Source organism: Polyodon spathula, chromosome 2 (genome assembly GCF_017654505.1).
Source record: "Polyodon spathula isolate WHYD16114869_AA chromosome 2, ASM1765450v1, whole genome shotgun sequence".
Taxonomy (NCBI): domain Eukaryota; kingdom Metazoa; phylum Chordata; class Actinopteri; order Acipenseriformes; family Polyodontidae; genus Polyodon; species Polyodon spathula.
The window spans coordinates 85,065,591-85,085,841 of record NC_054535.1 but is presented as its reverse complement, the minus strand read 5'-3'; the positions used below and the strand labels follow the sequence as shown (position 1 = coordinate 85,085,841).

The 20,251-nt window shown below is 35.5% G+C and overlaps 1 protein-coding gene across 13 annotated transcripts in view; it reads left to right on the top strand.

Moving 5' to 3' along the window:
- The window catches only part of LOC121302643 (dmX-like protein 1), a 69,943-nt gene that overhangs the window by 43,469 nt on the left and 6,223 nt on the right, over positions 1-20,251 (top strand). For 4 of the 13 annotated variants that reach the window (XM_041232688.1, XM_041232669.1, XM_041232679.1 and 1 more), the window contains exons 24-40: positions 712-982; positions 1,386-2,482; positions 3,032-3,223; positions 3,452-3,528; positions 4,466-4,593; positions 6,052-6,300; positions 7,138-7,251; positions 10,503-10,684; positions 10,865-11,001; positions 11,580-11,665; positions 11,906-12,107; positions 12,480-12,597; positions 12,975-13,037; positions 15,017-15,103; positions 15,673-15,794; positions 16,290-16,431; positions 20,152-20,202. In XM_041232688.1, the coding sequence (XP_041088622.1) occupies positions 712-982; positions 1,386-2,482; positions 3,032-3,223; positions 3,452-3,528; positions 4,466-4,593; positions 6,052-6,300; positions 7,138-7,251; positions 10,503-10,684; positions 10,865-11,001; positions 11,580-11,665; positions 11,906-12,107; positions 12,480-12,597; positions 12,975-13,037; positions 15,017-15,103; positions 15,673-15,794; positions 16,290-16,431; positions 20,152-20,202 (3,318 nt within the window). The remainder of the gene's footprint in view (positions 1-711; positions 983-1,385; positions 2,483-3,031; positions 3,224-3,451; positions 3,529-4,465; positions 4,594-6,051; positions 6,301-7,137; positions 7,252-10,502; positions 10,685-10,864; positions 11,002-11,579; positions 11,666-11,905; positions 12,108-12,479; positions 12,598-12,974; positions 13,038-15,016; positions 15,104-15,672; positions 15,795-16,289; positions 16,432-20,151; positions 20,203-20,251) is intronic. The other 9 variants (XM_041232696.1, XM_041232742.1, XM_041232723.1 and 6 more) reach the window with 9 other exon arrangements.

Here is a 20,251-nt window from a genome sequence, read left to right as displayed (position 1 = left end):
TGACTAGGTAGCCCATTCAATACCCTCTCCATTGTGTGAAGAAGTGTCTCCTTCCTGTGTATTTTGATTTATTTAAAAGTGTCCTCTGGTCCTGGTTTTGGGTTAACTTTGTCATCTCCTTTTAAGATTGTAAATACTTCAGTCATGTCCCCCCTGACTCTTCATTGTTCCTGGCTAAATAGGCTGTTCTTTCAGGCTTTTTTTGTAGTTCAATCCATTACATTCTGAGATTTAGTCTGGTTGCTCTTCTTTGGACTCTCACCAGGGCCACAATGCCCCTTTGGTGCTGTGGTCACCAGAATTGGGCACAGGATTTCAAGTGCGGTCTCACCAGTGCATTATACTGGTAACAACAAGCAGGACTGCAAGTATTATTTAGCAAATAGGTTAATAGATTTATTTACCAATATTTAGAATGTATGTTTTCCCTTCCTCTATCCCTAGATGAGATAGCAAGTCTTAGCAGGGTTTCTCAGTTTGACAGCTAGCTTTTACTTCAGAAATTATATATATATATATATATATATATATATATATATATATATATATATATATATATATATAATTTGGTGATTCCTAGTGCTTTGCTTTAAACACTACGTTGCAATAAACATTGGCCGTATCTTAGCAGATGCCTAGAAGAAGCTAATAATGTTCACAACCTGCAACAACATTCGGTATGTGAACTTTTTCATTTAATTTATTATTCAGGTTTGCCTTGAGAAAATGAATGATATTCAGCTGGCTCTGGTGATATCAAGGTTGTATGAGTCTGAATTTGAGGTGTCCTCCACGTACAAGAATGTACTGCAGAAACGGATCTTGGGATATGATTCTAATGAGAGAAGATTCACCCTCTCCCAGATGCACCAGGACCCTTTTTTCCGCAGCATGGCTTACTGGATACTGGAGGATTACAGCAAGGCTCTTGATACTCTACTGGAGCAACCTGTAAGAGAGGAAGATGATGCAGGACCCACTGGTAAACTAGACAACAAACATGGTTTTGCTTGTTTTATTTATTTATTTACTTACTTACTTTCTTACTATCCCCTCACTGGAGATAAATAGGAATTTCACACATTTAAGAGTTTGGCTTGCCTCTAAAGAAATACTAGTGCAGTTGTGATTGCTTAGGATATTATTTTTCACAAGATGCTGATGGGCTACCAAGCTACTGTGGACATATACTTGGTCCACCATTATGTACATTCATGTCGGTGGATGTATGTTACTAAACATACTCTGCGTGTTTGTATTTATATCAGCAAAAGTTGGTAAATACACAATATTATGCCATGTTTCATGTTTTCAACCTTTTCAAAAAGGTTGATGTGTTTAACCCACAATGGATAAGTAAAGCACCTCATGTTTATTGTTTTTAGGTGTTGGTGCCATGTCCTCCTCTTGTAACCCCATGGTGTTCAACTTTTACAATTACTTACGGACCCACCCTCTTTTACTACGCCGCCATTTTGCTTCTTCAGAAAAGCCTTCCGCCAAGATGGGGCTAACTGTTGAAAACAGCTTTGCAGATACAATCAACTTGGTTGAGAGGAGGTTGTTCTTTACAGCTGCACATGCTCACTTTAAAGCAGGATGCCCTATGCTAGCACTAGAGGTCTTGTCTAAGATGCCAAAGGTGGTCAAGAAATCAAAGCCGCTGCTGAGTAAAGAAAGTTCCAGCCTCTCTGAGAGCACCAAAGATTCTTTGCTCTCACCAGAAACAAAAGAGGAAAAAGACTCTGATTGTGATTGGTCTCAGACAGTGGTAAATGGTTTTGGATCAGTTTCTCATTGCTTGACAAATGGCCAGTCAGAATCTGTTCTCAGTTTGGACTGGAGCCAGTCTTCTTTGATTATTCAGGATGAAGCTTTGGATTTAAATTGGGACAGTGATAAGGAACATGAGACTGATGACGAGGAATCTGGCTTGTCCATGAAAGACATCAAAACTGAAAACAACAACATAATCATCAAAGGGGAACTGGACAATAGTTCTGCCTACACAGATTCTTGCACAGTTGGTGAGATTGACGTTATAACCCCTTCAGAAGACAGTATAGCTGCCCAGTTGAAATTCAGTGCATGTCTTAAGATCCTAACTACAGAACTCCGAACGTTATCAACTGGCTATGAGGTTGAAGGTGGTAAGCTTAGGTACCAACTATACCACTGGTTAGAGAGGGAGGTTGTGGCCTTGCAAAAGGCTTGTGATTACAACCCTGATTTGGAGTATCTTGAAGAAGGGATAGCTGGAAATGTTGACGAAACTGTCACAGGACAGTCAGCAGAGGATCTCGTTAACCAACAGAGAGCCGTACAGCAAAAGGAGTATCTTCAAAAAAGGAGACTGTGGCTTCTTAAGAACCAGCCTCTCTTTAGGATCTTTCTCAGCTACTGCAGTCTCCATGGGTCTCATGGAGGAGGGCTTGGATCAGTCAGAATGGAATTAATTCTGCTTTTACAGGAGTCCCAGCAGGTACTGTACCGTGCACTCTGTTTTAATAGTTTATTAACATGCGGGAGGATGCATTTCACACAAGGTGTCTGCAGCACTGCTAACTGAATTCTGATGGCACTTCGTATAGACACTCTCATTCACTGTAGCTCATATACATGAGTTTTGGCTTTTGATAATGCATGGGCCTTTGTGCAATATGCACTGGATAGTTGTATAACCCTTTAATGATAGTTCAGCTTTGTGTAGGGTTAAGTATGATACCAGCTAATATCCACTCCTCGAAGTCAGAGCAGACTGGGTGAGTGGGCTTACCATGGTACCGTATACCTGTATATGTTGCTGTCCCTTAATACAAACCATTAAAATATTTTATTGCAGTTTCAGGGTTTTTTTTGTATTCTTAATGTAGTAAATACTTAACATGTTAAAAGTAGGTGGAGGAAATACTGTACTTTTGAATGTGACTCTTTGCCAGTATCAACTTGTTTCTGCTAAGGTGTTGTTTTGGGGTGGAGTACTGTAGCTATTGATCAGCAGTAACAAAAACAATTTCCCTTCTTTTTCTAGGAAAGCACAACACAAACTGCCCTTAGCCCTGTACCACACCAAACATCTATACCTCTACTATTAGCATGTACTGCCAGTGCAAAAACAGTTGTTGCTAATCCTGTAGTATACCTGACCAACCTCACTCACGACATACTACATACGATAATAGACCTGGACTCCCCACCACATCCAGACAGTAAAAATAACAAGGTGAGTGCTATGTGATTCATTCCTTATTAAGAGTGTATACAACCCAGACCTCCTATCTGAAAAGGAAGGATGACTTCAGATGAAGAGTACAGTGGTTGCCATGGAAGTTATTTCAGATGATGTTATATGTTAAGATGCAATTACATATTCTAGTACATGTATTTCAGTTAGAGAAAACAAAAAATAATTAGCCGCCTTCTAACTATTTCAAACCTGTATTTTTTTCAGGTCTATGTAATGCACACCTTAGCAGCATCACTTTCTGCCTGTATCTACCAGTGTCTTTGTAATAGTCACAGTTACAGGTAATTGTTTATTTTGCACGCTTCATTTTTTCAGATTTGTGCACACTGGCATTAACTCTTAACATTTAGCCCTATTTCTGCCTGTTTTTCACGGTTTTCATTTATGTATATGTAACTACTGGATAGTTTGTGCTGCGTGCAGGCAACTTATATCAAATGAAAGGCCACTACATGTGGTAGAGATGAGAATATATGAAAAAAAAGCTTTTTCAAAAATTCACGTTTGGTCAGTGCAATATATATTGTAATCATAGATGGCCCAAAAAAAACAAAAACTGCACCAGTGAAGTTCAATATGAAATGAACACGGAGGAAAAATGAAGCAAATTGGGTGAAAAACAACTGTTTTATTAGCACTTTTACCAAGTGAACATAATCACAACTTTTTTTTTTAACAAAACAGAATATGGAACACTGAAGAGAACTATTTACAATTTTACATACTTCGACCATGTCCCATTATTTTTGTGTGTCACTCTGTAAAGCAGTTCCTGTCTGGCACTAGATACAATGGATAAAACTCTCTCTCGCTCTGTGTCTGTCTCTGGTCAGCAGTTTCTCTAACGCTCTCTCGCTGAACTACATTTGTGGTTATTGCTGGGCAGAGTCATGTGCAGGGTAGATACAGGTAACACCATTTGAGGCCAAAGATTTCACAAAACCCCATTTTGCTGGAACAGCTAAAAAATGGTGCTCCAGTTCTTATAAATGAAATGAAACCCATAAGAAAACAAAGTGCTTTCAATCTGTATTTAATTATGTTTATTTTTAAAAGAAAAGGATTGTGTATTCCTGCATTTCTTTGCTTAAGCGATAGACCTGGGATTGATGAGGGATATTAGAATGACTAATGAGTAATTTAGAAATTCTTCCCAGACTGGATTTCATGATAAACCCAATTATCCGTTGTGGCTGACTATCTCTATTATTTATTCAGTGCCTCACATGCAAACCAGTTCACAGGAATCATCTACCAGAGCTTTCTGCTGACACATCAGCATCCTGTGAGAACAATGAGTTTGGATGAGACCGTAACACCCAATACATCCCCAGCCCAATGGCCAGGTAAAATATAAAAACATGATTAACACAAATATATACCTCCTAAAGGAATCCTAGTCTTTAGTTTAACTTTGTACATTAAATGCATACATATAACAGCTAATAAAGGACCTGACATTTTTCTTTTCATTAACATCCTGAAACTTTTTACAATTATAACTTTAAAGTCTGTTTCAAAGCTTTTTTCAAAGTGGCTGCTCTAGTGCACTGGGGTTTGAGATCTGTCTTCTAAATCACTGGAGGAAAAAACATAACAACGTGCACTGGCTTTTCTCTTCCACATCACGTCATGGTTCGTTATTCCTGTGTTACCTGTTTGACAATATGAGCAATAAACCTTACAATATCAGTGCACTAGACCTGCCATTTTGAAAAGTGCTTTGAAACAGACTTTACGGTTGTAAGTGTAAAGAGTTGTCAGGCTGTTAACAATGAAAAGGGGGGGGGGGGGGGGGGGGGGGGGGGGGGGGGGGGTGGGGGGGGGGGGGGACCTTGACCCTGTCCTTTTTATTTTGACAAGGGTTTTTAGCAAGTGCCTTACCAGTGGGTGTTATTTGATAATAATTAAGGAGGGGCTATGCTAATATTTCATATAGCACACATCATAAGAACATACCAATAGTTAAACGCGCATTGCTTTAAAAAGGGTGTTTACAACAATTTGTAAGTTTTTAGAATGATATTACAGAAACATTCCAATTTTGCTTACCTAATCGTGGCCATCCGAATTTACAACAGATCTACCGGTCATCTCTGTTTTTTTGTATCTCCAAGGGTGGTTAAATGTAAGTATTTGTTAAATGTCTCACAGTACAAAAGAGATTCCTTAATGTGCTGTGCTAAAGTTGTGCCAACATGCTACCGCTACTACCAATTAAATGAAGTTTATTCAGCACTATCAGATTGCTACACTGTAACATGAACTCCATAAAAATGTGTCTGGTAAAAGATGCCCAATTCTTAACTTGTAAATCATTAATTTTCCAAATAAAAGGATAGAACTACTATAATTATTGTGAGAAGTATTTTGTATTTAAAAAAAAATAATAATACTTTCAACAGCGGGATTCAATGCTATGTTCTTAAATTGAAAGTTCAGCTTTGTTGCATTTATAATTGATGTGTCTAAACTAATGTACAGAATAAACAGACTAACCTGTTTTTTTATACCCTTCATTGGCCCTTGTGTTATTTGTTTTGATGTAGTGCAATATGCATTCCTTAACGCAAGATTTGCAATGGGATTACAGATTACTGGCACTGGCCTACACTTGGAACATGCATTTCCAAAATCTATAAAAGTATGATGATGGTTTTATCACATCATGAATCTGTAATAGAACGTTCCATTCTGGGTGCCAGAAGTCATTGCAAAGATAGCCAATACTTTTTCTAATTATAAATACTGTTCATATTTGATTCATTAAAAAAAAAAAAAAAAACGTTTGTTTCATTTTCCAGGTATTGCAGCTCTGATACGTCTTCTAAATTCTTCTGGAGAGGAAGACCAGCCTGGATTAACTGTTTTGCTTTGTGAGATTTTAACAGCAGTTTTTCTGAGTCTCTTTGTCCATGGGCTTGCAACACATTCCAGCAATGAGCTCTTTCACATTGTAGCCCATCCACTGAACAGCAAGATGTGGGCTGCAGTATTTGGAGGTGGAGCCCGGATTCCTGTAAAGGAACAGAGCCCGAAAAAGCCTACCACAGGTTGGTACTGTTCTTTTCTACATTTGTAAGTTTTTATGAAGTTAAGTCCTTAGCTATCTTGCTTAGTATTAACAGTTAAAGAACAGAAAGTTAAGTCATTATGTACAGCAAAACATACCTTTTAAAAAGGCTATGGGAAATCTTTACTTCAGTACATGCTTTGCACCACTCTTTTTCAACAATATATAATGCTAGTAATATGCTTATTCTTGTTTATTTGTATAGTGTATACATGCTTCGACGTACGAACGTGGGCACGTGTTGTGTTTTTTTTTTTTTTTTTTTTTTTTTTTTTTACAAAAAATATTAAGAATGCAAAAGTTTTTTGCCGAGACATTTTTGTAAATCTACAAAGGAGCCCTAAATGAATATTCTTAATTGAAGTTTTGAATCCTAACCTATCTTTTTTCTACATCGGTTAAGGCTTAGTAAATCTAGTGTTGAATTTGTTTTTTGAAGGCAAGAAATATCATGCTTGTATCCCTGTAAGGACTGGTCATAAACTTTTAGAATTTAATTTGTTACCAAAGGATAGTATTCAAATATTTCCTTGTACTAGTTGGGACTAGCCTTTTTAAAGTTTTAAAAGCTATGGAGCCTTAAACAGGAAATAAATGACTAAGAAAGAATCATGTTTGTATTAACCAAGGCTTAAAAAAACGCATTGTAAATGGTACTCTATCTTCAGTCTTTGCTTTACATGTTAAACTGTACATCACATAGTATAGCAAAACACTGTCGTAACATAATGTGGTACTATCCTTTGTTAAGGTGCTTGCCACTAGTAGCGAATCTGTAACGCCATATATTGTAAGAATGTATTTTCTGTTTTGACAGGAAGGCCCTTTTCTATCCCTAACCCTCATCAGGTAGTAGTGTTCTCCATGGAATGTGTGGGGTTTTCTAAATCCCTTACAGCCATCAGTACCCATAGACCAACAAGTCCCACAGGCAAGACTTTAGATCAGATATAGGTCTTAGCCCTCCTGTGTGTGTGTGTGTGTGTAGGTGTGTAGAGAGAGGACCGCCTTGCTAAACCAATGCTTTGATTGAACCAATATTGAGAGACCTCCTTTTGCTTGCTGAAGGCTGGTTACCCATTGTGTGTATGACCCTGTGTTTTATTTATTACAGGATTTCTCAGTGTTTCGTGAAAGCCTTGCATCATACAACACAAATAGACACCTATTTAACATTTAAGGCATTCTTTTATTTTATTGCATTTCACTACTTAAAAGCTAAAAGTAATAGTTATTTAAATGAGTATACATTGAAGATATATTTTAGTAGCAATTCTTTGGCATGTTTTTTTTATATAAATAAACATTATGTACATTTTGAATTTCTTACCATTTCAAAATGTAAGATTTAGATCAATTGATTGCCTAAATGCAGATTGACAAGGCGAGAAACACATGGGAATTCTTTAAGAGAAAAAAACAAATGTTACAGCATTATGTAGCTGAATTATTTTGGAATGGAATGAAGAAATCTTAACAATTACAAAATAATTCTTACCGTGCTTGCTGTGGAGTGGCTGCTAGTCTTTGTCTTATGTTGATCCCACTGAGGGCTTGTGTCTATGTGATTGTATGTCACCTGTGGCATGTTCCTTTTTGGCATGTGTCTTTTGTGCAATTTAAAAATACTTTCTGTGAGTCCAGATACCTTTTCTAAAATGTGACAAGAATATAGAACACATACTGTATTAGTTTGACATTTTTAAAGGCTGGAGTATTGAAGAGGAAGCATTGTTAAATCTGTATTGTGTTAGTTAGCTATACCATTTATCTTGGTATAGAATTAGTTTCTGTTGGTTTTGTTCTGGTTTTAGATGTATTTTTCTTTTGAGTTTTGATTGGAAATCTGTCATCATTGGAACCAATCCCCAAAGCTTTAACTCACAAGTTAAACACACAAGCACGCACGCAAAGCTAAATTTAAAAAAAAAAAAAAAAAAGTTAGTTTGTGAAGAGTGACTATTTATGTTTAGTGATTATTTATTTTAATACTTGAACTGTACAAAATTAGTTTAACTTAATGTTTTTGAATGGTTTCTGGAATCACAGGATGTGCTCTTCGTACAGTCAGTGCTGCTTTATCGGGAATGTCGGGATAAAATATCCTTAAATAAGCGGCTGTCCCAATTTAACGAGAGGCATTTGAGACAACCTTAGTCACGCTTTTTTGTTTCTAAATGAAAAGAAAAATAATTAAATTTTAAATGCATAATTTAAAATACAAGTCAGTTGTTTTTATTTTTGTACCTAAACAAAATTAATTACTGTTTTTTTATTTCTACGTGAAATGAAAAAGAATGAAATCATATCGTATCACAAGGCAAGGGACCTGCGATCTTGACACTACAATTTTGCCACAGCAGCCTGAGAAACCACAGGGAACTCCTTCAGGACTTCTACAAAATTTATGCAAGTCACAGCGTACTTACCTACTCATTGCACTATGCTACTCAAACCGGGCTTGCTCTGGAAGAGATCTCCTCTCATCATTTGAAAATACCGTATTCCAATTAAATGAAGTGACTTTGTAATTAAACAACATAAATAGCATTGGGAAGAACCATCAACCATTGTCACTATCCCAGTTAGGCAGCGCCGACTGTATCTATAAACCCCCCATTCTTGCTTTCTTCATCCTTGCTTTCTTACTTTATCTTACTTTTAAAGAAGAAGTAGACAGTGAAGTTGCCTGGGATCTCTCTCAGACTGATATAGCACAGGGTTTTGGAGATGCTTGTGAGTAGGCTGTCGGAATTGCCATTTTGCACAGAGATTTAGACTGGCTAAGAAAATAATATGCTCTATGGCGTTCTGCCTTGCCGATTTTAGTTTATGAGCGAAAGAATAGCACAACAATATCTTTAATGGACTTTGTTCACTATTTAACACATTTTGCCACACACTGCAGTGTAATACAAATATCAGTTGAATACGCATGATTTTTAAGAAAAGGTTTGTGTTTGTTGTACAGACTTAATTAATTAACAGCATCTTCAAATTATGTAGAAAGATTTTTCATTTAGCTTAAATTATTCACCAGATTTGGTCAGGTAGTGTAGTACTGTGTTTCTGCAAATTTCAGATTCAGTATTATTTTTGAGCTAAAAGCTTCCAGACTGAATAGTATCGGGTGTTTTGTGTGTGTATTTAAACTTGCAATGTTGTTATCCTTTGTATTCATACACTGAACTCTCTTGTTGCATGTGCATGCATTTAAAATGTTTTGGTCTTCTCCATAGTTGTGTAAAATATCATTTGATTTCTTATGAACAGGCTAAAAGTAAACTAGAAAATACTAGAACATTATTAGCATTTGTTATTTTCCTCTCCAGCAAAATAAAAGTATAAATTCCTAACATAAGCAGAGCTGTGAAAATATTGTGATTTTAAACGTTTCATTTTTTTTCATTTTCTATTCCTTTTATTAATAAAATGCTGTCATTTTATCAACTGATTAAAAACAATGTAAATATTGAAGTAAGCAGAAAATGCATTCAAACTAACTCAGAGCAATTAAACCAGGTAAACCACTGTATTCCTGGTTAAACTCCTGGTTAATGTTAAGAGATTCATCAGTGCTCATTGCCATGAAAGTTGTAATAAAACCTTTCCTTTGTAATTAAATGTAGTTATCTTCCCATCTCCCCCCCCCCCCCATAGCTATAAAAGAGTTGAAGAAACTGAAATACATCAGAGAAAGTATAGTAGATAAAGTTGCAAATAATTACTTCTAGTATTAAAACATATGCACATTGATACTTCCAGTTCTGTAAAACAAAATTGCAGAAATGCAAAACAGAAAAGTACATATTACTCACAGTAAGGACAATTTTAAGAATTACAAATTTTGGATAATCAGAAACAGGTTTATTACTGCAGTAAGACAAATGTCAGGAAAGGCGTAATTCTTAAAGTTTTCAAATACAGTAACAAACAATGCTCTTTGTTGGTATTTGGCTAATAGGAAATTCATATTTACAGAATGTTTTACATTGGACACCATCCTAGTTTTACATAGGTAAGTATGTAGAGTTAGAATGTTGCTTTGCTTCAGACACCTAATTGTTTTATAATAGGAAAGAAGTTAATGCGCATATGCAACTACCAGGATGTGGAAGCAGATTGTTTTGCTTTGCATGATGGTATTTAACGTGAATATTACATTGTTACTGTTGTTTTTAGTCACTACTGTTAATGATGAATTGGAGAAGCACCACAAGCGTTTCAAGCTCTTGTCAACAAAAGGGGCAAGCAGAGAAAGTCTACAGAGCTCGACCTCGCCAGTCTTGAACCAGGAAATGCCTGTTTTCAGAGAGAAGTTCATTCCGCCGGAACTTAGTATCTGGGACTACTTCATAGCAAAGGTATTGATAGCGTTTACAAATTGTGTTTGTTTTTGTTTTTTTTGTTGTTTTTTTTTAAGGACGTTTTTGTTTATTTATTGTATTTCTTGATATAAAATAGTGATGTAAAAATGTCATCATCCTAATTGTCTAGAAAGCAAAGGTCAGTCTTAATGGGAGTTCTGTCTGTTTCTCTGTTAGCCCTTTCTTCCACCATCAGAAAGCAGGGTGGAGTATGACTCGGAGGAGAGCCAAGGTAGTGACGATGAAGATGGTGATGAAGATGTTTATGTTTCAGAAACCCAGCTTCAAGAACATTCCAATCCCAACTCATATAGGTATTTGGGGGGGGGAGGTCTTCAATGGAACTGGAACTGTAGTTTGCTCATCATTGTGCTGCTTTAGTAATAAAAAAAAAAAAAAAAAAAAAAAGACAGTTATAATACAGTGCAGCTGAGTAATTTAACAAGATCTTTTACTGATATTTTAAGAAATGTCTGCAGTGGTTTAAGATCAGTAAACTACATATAAGGCTGAATAATGCATGTGTGCTGATACTGTAAAACTTGCTGAAAAAAGATGTTCTGATTTAATTTGCATTATGAAACAGAAGGTATTAACACAGATAGGGATTGTATTATGTTTCAGCTTGTACTGTCTGATAGGTTTTGTTTTTTTGGACTGAAGTCTTTGTCCCTTTAGTAGTTGCTTTGTTTATTTTTTTGTTAGGCTGACATGATCTAATCTAGTTAATTGTGCTGGGAGAAATAATGCTAAGCTGATTTTTAATTTTACCAATTTGTTTTATTTCTGCAAGTGTATATTGGGAATTATTTTCTTTCATCGCTCAGGATTAGGTTGCTTATGTTTTAGTGGTTACACATATGAGAGTTGCTAATTAATGGCTCTATTTCAGCTGGTCACTTATGCGTTTGGCCATGGTGCAAATGGTTCTTTACAACTTGAAGACTTTCTACCCTATAGCAGGACATGATCTTTCAGGTAACATCCATGACTCTCATATAATTGAAGTAATGGTTTTGCATTAATTTACGCATTTTTTTAAGGTAGAATGTATTTTTTGTTTTATAAATCCATTTTATCTGTATATCTTCTGTCAACGATCTCATAATTCATCTGTCAGTGATTTTTATAGTACCTGGCACTCTGATTTCCGCCACAGGATTCTTATTACTCTCTCAGCTGGATATTGCTGTAAAATCTTTGTCCTTTAACATGCAGAGCTGCCAGTTGGCTCCCCACTTTGTCATTCAATTCTGAAGACACTGCAGAGGTGGGAGCAAGTGCTTCTTAAGAGGCTGGAGATTTTTGGTGGCCCACCCTCCAAATTCATCTCCTCACATACTCTTGAAGATACAGTACCACCTGGCCCTGCCATCCTTCGCCACAAAGCACTGTTGGAGCCCACTAACACTCCTTTCCAGTGAGTAAGCGTTCATTTTATTGCATTCCCAATGTTCATATTCTTCCTCGTGCTATTGCAGGGTCTGATTTATACTCTGATCACTCTTGGGCCTCCTCAAGCGAATGCTGTCATAAAATTGTGCCGTACAGCTTGGACTTATGATCACTGGGAGTCAAATTACTTGGGTGTCTAGAGGGTATGGGCTAGTGAATTAGTCTGCAGGTTGTTTTTTCCCTTTATTAAAAAGGGAATTAGTTAGAATGAATGACACAAATAGACAGTGTTCTGTATCTTGCACACTAATTGTTGCATTTGTCTTTGTAAATCCCTTTATGATGCAGTATAATCAGTTGAATAGTGCAAACTAAATGTTATTGTGCTTTGCTTCAGGTCAAAGCAACGCTCTGCACTCCCGGTGAAAAGGCTTTGGCAATACCTGGTGAAGCAGGACGAGGTGCAGGAGACCTTCATTCGAAACATATTTTCCAAGAAAAGGGGTCAAAATGAGGTACCTATGAAAGCATGCTTTAATTACATGGGTACCTTCTGTCTCGTATCATTTAACAGTTATGTTGCATGGTCCTTACACTTTTCTAAATAGCATGTATTAAGTTTTAAGTTAAATATGAATGCCATTCCCTCTAGAGAAATTATGCTCACCATCTGATTACTTCCCCTTTCCTGTGATTTAAGTGTTTTGCTTGTGTACACCTTTATATAATTTGTGATGAAGCTTAAGCAAGATCTTTTCTCTTTCACATCCAGACATTGAATGGTTAAAAAAAGTAATATTAATAGAATCAGAGTGATTTAATTATTTTCTGTTTGCTTTGCATGATTCATCTCATTCTTTTATACAATGTGGCTATTCTTCCTATGATATAGTTGATAGAGGACCACAATGAAAATGCCAAAAATACTATGATGGAGGAACCTAACATCAATAAGGTACAACCTGATGATAATTTTCAATTGGATGTCAAAGGCTTACAATTTCCAATAAAATATACAGTACCAGTCAAAAGTTTGAGTACACTTGCTGGAAAGTATTTTTTTTTTTCAGAATTGACAATGTTTTACGTTGTATACATTTCTGTAAATACTTGAAAATGAAAACACGTTACAATATACAAAACATAAGGAGTATTAAAGCAATGTTCAAGAAAATTGAAAATTGTCTCTAAATCTTGGATTCCTCAAAATAGCCACTCTTTTGCCTTAATAACAGCCCACAAACACGAGGCCACAGCAGTTACAGACACTTGCGAAGTTCATGTGATTTGTCTTCAAGATTGACCTTCTTTTCTTAAAGTAATTACAGACTGTCTTTTTTCATTGCTTAACTGAGCGTATTTTGCCATTTTATGCTCCCTTTCATTCAGGAATGACAAACTTGTGTCTATGCTACCTTTATTTATAGTAATCATGGATCCTCACCAGTTAACAATAATTGGTGACGAAAGGTTAATTAGGTAACATGCTAGTTAACTCAGAGAACATCTAACAAAGACACTTTTATACTTGGGCCAGTGTTCTAACACTGTGTTATACACATTTCAGACTTTTAACTCGGACTGAAATCCTCTTGCTTTGGGTAATTTTCATTTAAAAATTAAATTTTTGAATGCAATTCACGTATGATTATCAGCTTATATAAGTACACGTATCATATAATGAAATATTAAGTGTTTATAGACAAGTTTATACAGTTAAAAGCACAAATAATCATGAAAAACCTGGTTTCAAGCAGGTGTACTCAAACGTTTGACTGGTACTGTATATAATTTGATATTAGAATCCCATTAACAGCATATATAAATTAAAATGCCCTGCAGCCTGAATCTCTAAAGTGTAGATTTGTAGGTTGTTATTATGAGTATTGAGGCAGCAGAGTAATATATGTGGTTTGCCAATGCTGCTTGTAAAGTTTAATTTGTATATTAACGAGTGCCTTACTTCAATAGCAACTAATTGGGCAAAATTGCATGTATTTAAACTAATAGTAATAAACGAGAGTGTATTAAGAATTCTATGCATGGATTTATTGGAAATTTTAAGCGTAGTTAAGTGGCAGAGTGCTATGTTCATACAACAATATATTTAATCCTTTTTAAGATAATTATAGTGTGTTATTTGTGTTCTGGTGTTTTGTTTTGCACATAATTGTTTGACATACATTTAAAATTAATGTTGGAGCATCTTGTAAAATACACACATTTCTTAGATACTGATATGTACATTTATGTGAAGTATATGGGATTAAACTATTTGCAAATGACTCATACATGAAAATTAAATATATCGAACAGACACATTAAATGTTAAATTGTACAGTTGTCAGAATTAATTGAAAAAGGATTACATGTGTGTTGGATATTTGAACTGTTATATATGCGAGAAAAAGAAGTAACAGTAGGACAAACAGTGTGGTGACTGAGCTGTCATTCATTTAGCAGAGAAGTAACTGGTGGGTATTCCTTCATCCATCCATAGTGTACCATGCCAAGCAACAGATGAATGACTTTTACAGAACATTTTATATAAACATTTTGGGTACATTCACAAAGCATTAATCCAGCCCTGCATTTGTACCACTTTTTTTATTTAAATTCTTTCTGTGAAGAGGATACAGCGTTTCTAACCACTCTTAAAACCTTTGTAATTTACAATGGATTTGTATAAATGAATAATTCAGTTGTCATTTCAAGAGCCGTGTTTTTGGTTTTTTCCAGTAAAGGCTTTGTGCATTTGACCCAATATTTTCTACTGTTTCCTTGTGCAGTTGCCAGTCTTGTTGTTGTAGCTCCACAAGGAAGATTGTTTTCATGATGATCTGCAACACAAATTAATTTCAGAATTTAACAAAAAGCTATTTTTAAAGGCTTTTACTTGTTGTAGCAAGTGAGGTTGTGTTTGTTTAACCACAGATAGAAGCAGATCTTGGATATCGTGGTGGAAAGGCAAGAATTATCCATAAAGAGTCAGACATCATTACAGCATTTGCTATTAATAAGGTAAGAACTTAAAAAAAAAAAAAAACAACAGCAAAAAACTTAGAAGCTGGGTGTGTGTATCGACATTAAGATTGCCTGTTTTCCTAACAGTCACTTGATAGCCTGTCACGTGATGTGCAATGCTGTTTTGCTCTCTATTTAAAATACTGTACAAAACAGTGCATTTTATATTTAAAGGTTGTATTGAAGTTGCTTGTGGCGTTCTGGTAAATTGTAATGCCATATTAACAATTATACAGTAATTTGATTATCAGAACAAATCAGTTTTACAAACACCCACTGGTCCTAGTTCACATAATAAATGTGTCACTGTAAAATAACCAAGAAATCACATGTGCAGATGTCTAATTTAACACACACAGGTCTATTCAATTAACAGTGGCAAATCTAAATACTATCATTTAAATCATAATTTTTGTAGACATAAGTAAACTTAAAAGATTAAGTTTATCTGTTGAAAGTTCACAGGGGTGGTATTTAGATAGAAATACCTCTGCTGTTTAGATCAGTTGAATAAACCTCACAGTATGTTTTGACATTTTAATAATTTAAATGCTGATTTTTGCCAGGCTAACCGTAATTGCATAGCAATAGCTTCCACTCATGACATTCAGGAGCTGGACGTGTCTGCAATCCTCGCAACTCAGATATTAACGTGGGTCGACGATGAGGTGGACTTGGAAAATAAAGGGTGAGTACTGAAATGTAACAGAATGTTAATGTTACAACATACACTGTGAATAGTTTTTCTTCACTGTTTGTTAACTGTGTCTAAACATGCTGCTGTACCATTACCAATTTATCTGAACTATCTTATCCTATCTTGAACTGTATGTTTCTCACCAGTAATAATTCTGAATGTCCTTTTATACAAACCTCTTTAATGTTAACAGAGCAGTTTGGATAAAAGAGTATCTATAGGACTTTGTCTTTTCCCTTGTAAACATGGTTTCATAATGAGTTTCCTTTCTTGATAAGTACAGTTTAATAATAATTTAAAAAATCTGTCTATTGAGTAAGGATAATGTGGATATTTATTTCTCTAAGAAAATTGAGAAACCAAAATCCGTACAGTCCCTTATAATGCCACCTGCTGGCCATTCCACTGTCATCACAGCTCCATTTTAGGCATCTAATGGGATATTTATTGTTGTGTCCTCTGTGTGTTTGCTGCATTGTTTCTCAGCAGTGAGGATTTCTTGATGATTCATGCACATGATGATCTCAGCTGTATACAAGGTACTACCCCATATACACACAGCAGTCCTGGAACACCCATTAATATGCCCTGGCTTGGCAGCGTGCAAACTGGCAGAGGAGCATCTGTGGTAAGGGTTCTTAATATCAGAATGTAATGAAGATTAGCATATTATTGTAGAGCCAGTGGGAGCAGCAGACTTTCCAGTTACACATTATTTTGTGGAGGGGGGGGAATCCAAAGACAACACTTTTTCTGGTTATGGTCAGAATACTAGCGGCAGTGTTCTGGACGAGTTGTAAGTGAGACACCACATATTTTGGCAGACCAGAGAAAAGTGCATTACAATAATGAATCCTAGCTGAAACAAAGGTATCCATTAATCTTTCAGCATCAGTTCCAGAGATAATAGGTCTAAGTTTAGCTATATTTATCAAATGATTAAAGGATACTTTCATTAAAATAGATTGTCGTCTTCATTTTCAAAATCCTCAATTCGATGGTACTATTCCGTAGTGAACTATTAATCCAAAAAAACATCTGTTTTAATTTTTATTGTTTTTTTATTAAATACATCTAGCACACAAGCAACCAACAGGTTACTGAAACATTTGTGGAGATTATATATATATATTATATATATATATATATATATTATATAATATATATATTTATAATATATATATATATTAATATATATAATTTTACAAATACTAAATGAAACTTAAATTAAATGGCAAACTGTCTTTGAAGACATAAGTGGTTGCTGCAGGTGTGAACTGTATATTCTAGAAGAGTTGATAAAACTGTTGCTTGCATGTATTGTGAAACCGCTCCACTAATGATGTAAACCACTGAAACACATAAACAGTAGATTCACAACGGAACGGAACGGTGTTGTTGTTTGTTAAGTATTTTACAGAACTGCACATACTGTTGCATTCATTATCACTTGTTATGTGAAAGCGGTCATTTAAAGAGTAAGTAGCACGCTTTCTGAAAAAGGAAGCGTTACACATCCCTATGTGTTTTTTTTAAGAGGACAGATCTCAAACCCCAGTGCACTAGAGTGGACATTTTGAAAAGAGCTTTGCAACAGTTCTAAGTTCTATGTGTAAAAAGTTGTCAGGATATTAACAATAAAAAGAAAAATGAATAGGTACGTTATTTAAACAGTTTTAGCAACATGTGGGAACGTGTAACACTATATTTTGCAGAATCTCACTACTTACTCTTTAGGACTTGTGTCAATATTATTTTTAGTTTGTTACAAAAAAAGGTGATCAGCATCACCAACTTTTTGTGAAATAGGATTTATAATTATTTTTTTCCAGACAAGCAACAAATGTGTGATGAATGATCATGTATATAAGGAGGAGAAACTGAAATATTTAGGGAAATTGCTTAAACAATGAGGGGAGGTGATACCTTGTATTGGACTAACTAAGCAACAGTTAATCATACAGGATATTACATTGTTTTACAATGTACTCTTGTTTAGTTTTTTTTTTTTTTTTTTTAATATAATGGGGACATGTAACAAGCATTAAGGCCATAGTGTCAAGCTTACACTGGCCTTAAAATTGCCTTATATGTATCATGACACTTTTGGCAAGTTAAGGCCATGTTAGCACCTCCAAAATGCACTCTGCCGTGTAATGCGCTCCACCGCTAATTAGCCATGCATTTTAAGGCGTGATAAGCCTTAATTATATGCATGGTCAACTGAATGTGGGGCTCATTTGTAAAAGAAGTCTGATATTAAAATGAGATTAATGAAGCAGCAGGACAGCAGCGCCAGCCATTAAAGGGTCCACAAAAAAGTGGTCTTATTAGGGTGCAAAGAAAAAGTAAGAAAGCAGCTGATAGGAAAGAGCATTATGGAAGCAGTCTTGTAGGCCCGGAAAATTCACTGTATTTCTAAAAGAAATTCACGAATGACAATAAAAAAAAAAAAAAAAAAACAACGAATTTCACAGAGTGTCACGAAACCGACATTTTATTTAAAAGAAAAACACATTTGCTATTTACTTTATATTCTACTGTGTAAGTTGCCTAATATGTGTTATCACTGATAGTTCATCAAAACTTCACCCAAAAACCAAGGCTGAAACAGTTTAACATTTAGCCTAGCTACTGAGTCAGCTCTTTAAAATGTACATTGTAACTCGAATCACTATTGAAACGATCTTTAAAAATGTAATAAACTTCTGCTGGAAACGAGTTGTTTTAAAATGGTCTGTGTTGGCTCAAAAACAGTAACAAGCAGACAAAATAGGATTTAAAAAAACAACCTTGAATGAAAAATTCAGCAATGTTTTCAAGTTTTGTAAACCTTTAAAATTTATGTTGACATAAATTCCCGTAGCTTATTTTGATGCCTCTAATCCCCAAATATTAAACACAGGAAAAACATTAACTGCAAACCTGAAATGACAAAAGCGAAGAATTTGTGGTTTTCTTTATACACACTGTACATTAGTAATATATAGAACTGTCATTGTACAGTATGAGGAATTCACCAATCATGAAGCCGGTATTTGTTTGACCCCATTGCCGTAGTAACCAAATGCATGGCATTGAGCTGGGCAGTGTACAGCTACTGTAGCGCTGCTTCTACTTGATAAAAGTATGAAATCAGCAGAGGAGGTGAAGAGTACAATAATGTAAAAATACTGTAAGGAAAATACAATACATGTTTTTCATGGTAGGCTGTACATGATCTCTGTGAAATTTGTGATATCATGAATTTTTCAGGGGCCTTATGAGGGAGAGTGTAGACTCCTAATCTTCCTGAACAACCCAGGAACAGAGGGAGAGTACTGAAAAGAAGGGAAAGTATTTAGGGTCTGCATTCCCCTTTCTGATCTCCCTGAGGATGAAATTATAGCTCAGTACCGGCTATTTCGTTATGTACAATTGTTTGTATTCGTTGTATAATAAACTTGATTCAGTATATCCTTTTCATTTATATTTGGTGTTATCCGTCATATAATAATAACACAATATAAAATCAAGACAGTTAGGTAACACAGGTCATAGCCTCTCCAAATGACTTACCTATTGTTCAGTTGAGACAGCCCATTTGGAGGGGAGGCGCAATTTTTTAGATTAGTCTGTTAATCTGTGTTACCGGTAGCCCATTTTGAAGGTTTCAGAACACAGGCACAGGGCATTTACGCATTTAAATGTGCCAGCTTACACCATGCCTCATTAATTTTGAGCCAATTAATACATTCGGATTAGGGTAAAAATTGCCATGGCAGAGCACTACTTTACACTCAGCCAATTTAGCGCTGCGTCGGTCGATCTTGATACAAGTCCCCTAATATGTTTTTGCTTTGCTTGTGTGAGTAAGAGTACAGTTAGATCATAGTATTTATAAAGCATCCACTAGGAGGATCAGTATGGAAAGAGGTGATGTAGGTGTAGCCTACCCAGAATGAGAAACAAGTGAAATTTGTTATAAATTCTTAAACAAAAACAGACATATCAGAGTTATCTGAACTAATGTTGTCTTGTTTAGATTCACTTTATATAATTTAACCATCAAATCCTTCTAATGGTTACACTCTAAACTTTTTAAAAACTATGTCAATTTGAATAACAAGAAGAGCACATAGTTAATGATATTTCATACCGTATAATTTCATGTTCAGCCCAATTAGTCAGTCCCTTTATATCCCTGTTAACTGTGCTCCTACAGGAATTATGGCATGTATTGTTAGTTGTTTCCTTCCACGTTCTATGCCTTGTCTTCCCTCAGCCCTTTTAGTTAAACCTCTTCTGTTTACCTCTGTTTTCTTTACATGCCTCTTCCTCTGTGTTGCGCTAATCATTCAATATTCAGGAATATTCAGCTAAATTAAATGGGATCAGAAAGGATTTGACAAAGAAGGAGGTAAGCTTGTAGCCAGGAGCACTTACCATTCAGGTATGTGTAGACAGTG